Genomic DNA, 270 nt, shown 5'->3' with positions numbered 1-270 from the left:
AAAGGCCGCACCTGGCGGCAGAGGGGGCGGCGGGGGTGGTGCAGGGTAGTTCATGGCATTGATCTGGGTCATGCAACTGGCCAGGTGGCCCAGGAGCCGGGTGCGCACCTCGGTGTTGACGCCCTCGCAGGTGGAGAGGAACCGTGTCACCTCGTTCATGCACTCGCTGAAGCCGGCACGGTATTTGCCCAGTACTGTGGGGTCTGTGCTCAGTGCAGCTGCGGGAGGAGAGAGGTACACAGCAGTCAGCAGGCTCCACAGGGAACAGGG

General features: G+C 64.4%; 1 protein-coding gene across 1 annotated transcript in view; it reads right to left on the bottom strand.

Annotated features, from left to right (window-relative positions):
* Positions 1-6: 6 nt before the first annotated feature.
* LOC103801732 (transcription factor HES-1-like) overlaps positions 7-270 on the bottom strand; it is a gene marked incomplete at both ends in the record, with an annotated part of 1059 nt that continues 795 nt past the window's right edge. The window contains one exon of the mRNA XM_009074156.1: positions 7-218. Coding sequence (XP_009072404.1) covers positions 7-218 — 212 coding nt within the window. The remainder of the gene's footprint in view (positions 219-270) is intronic.

The sequence above is a fragment of the Acanthisitta chloris genome, unplaced genomic scaffold (assembly GCF_000695815.1).
Source record: "Acanthisitta chloris isolate BGI_N310 unplaced genomic scaffold, ASM69581v1 scaffold35194, whole genome shotgun sequence".
Classification (NCBI taxonomy): domain Eukaryota; kingdom Metazoa; phylum Chordata; class Aves; order Passeriformes; family Acanthisittidae; genus Acanthisitta; species Acanthisitta chloris.
This window is presented reverse-complemented; position numbering and strand designations above follow the sequence as displayed.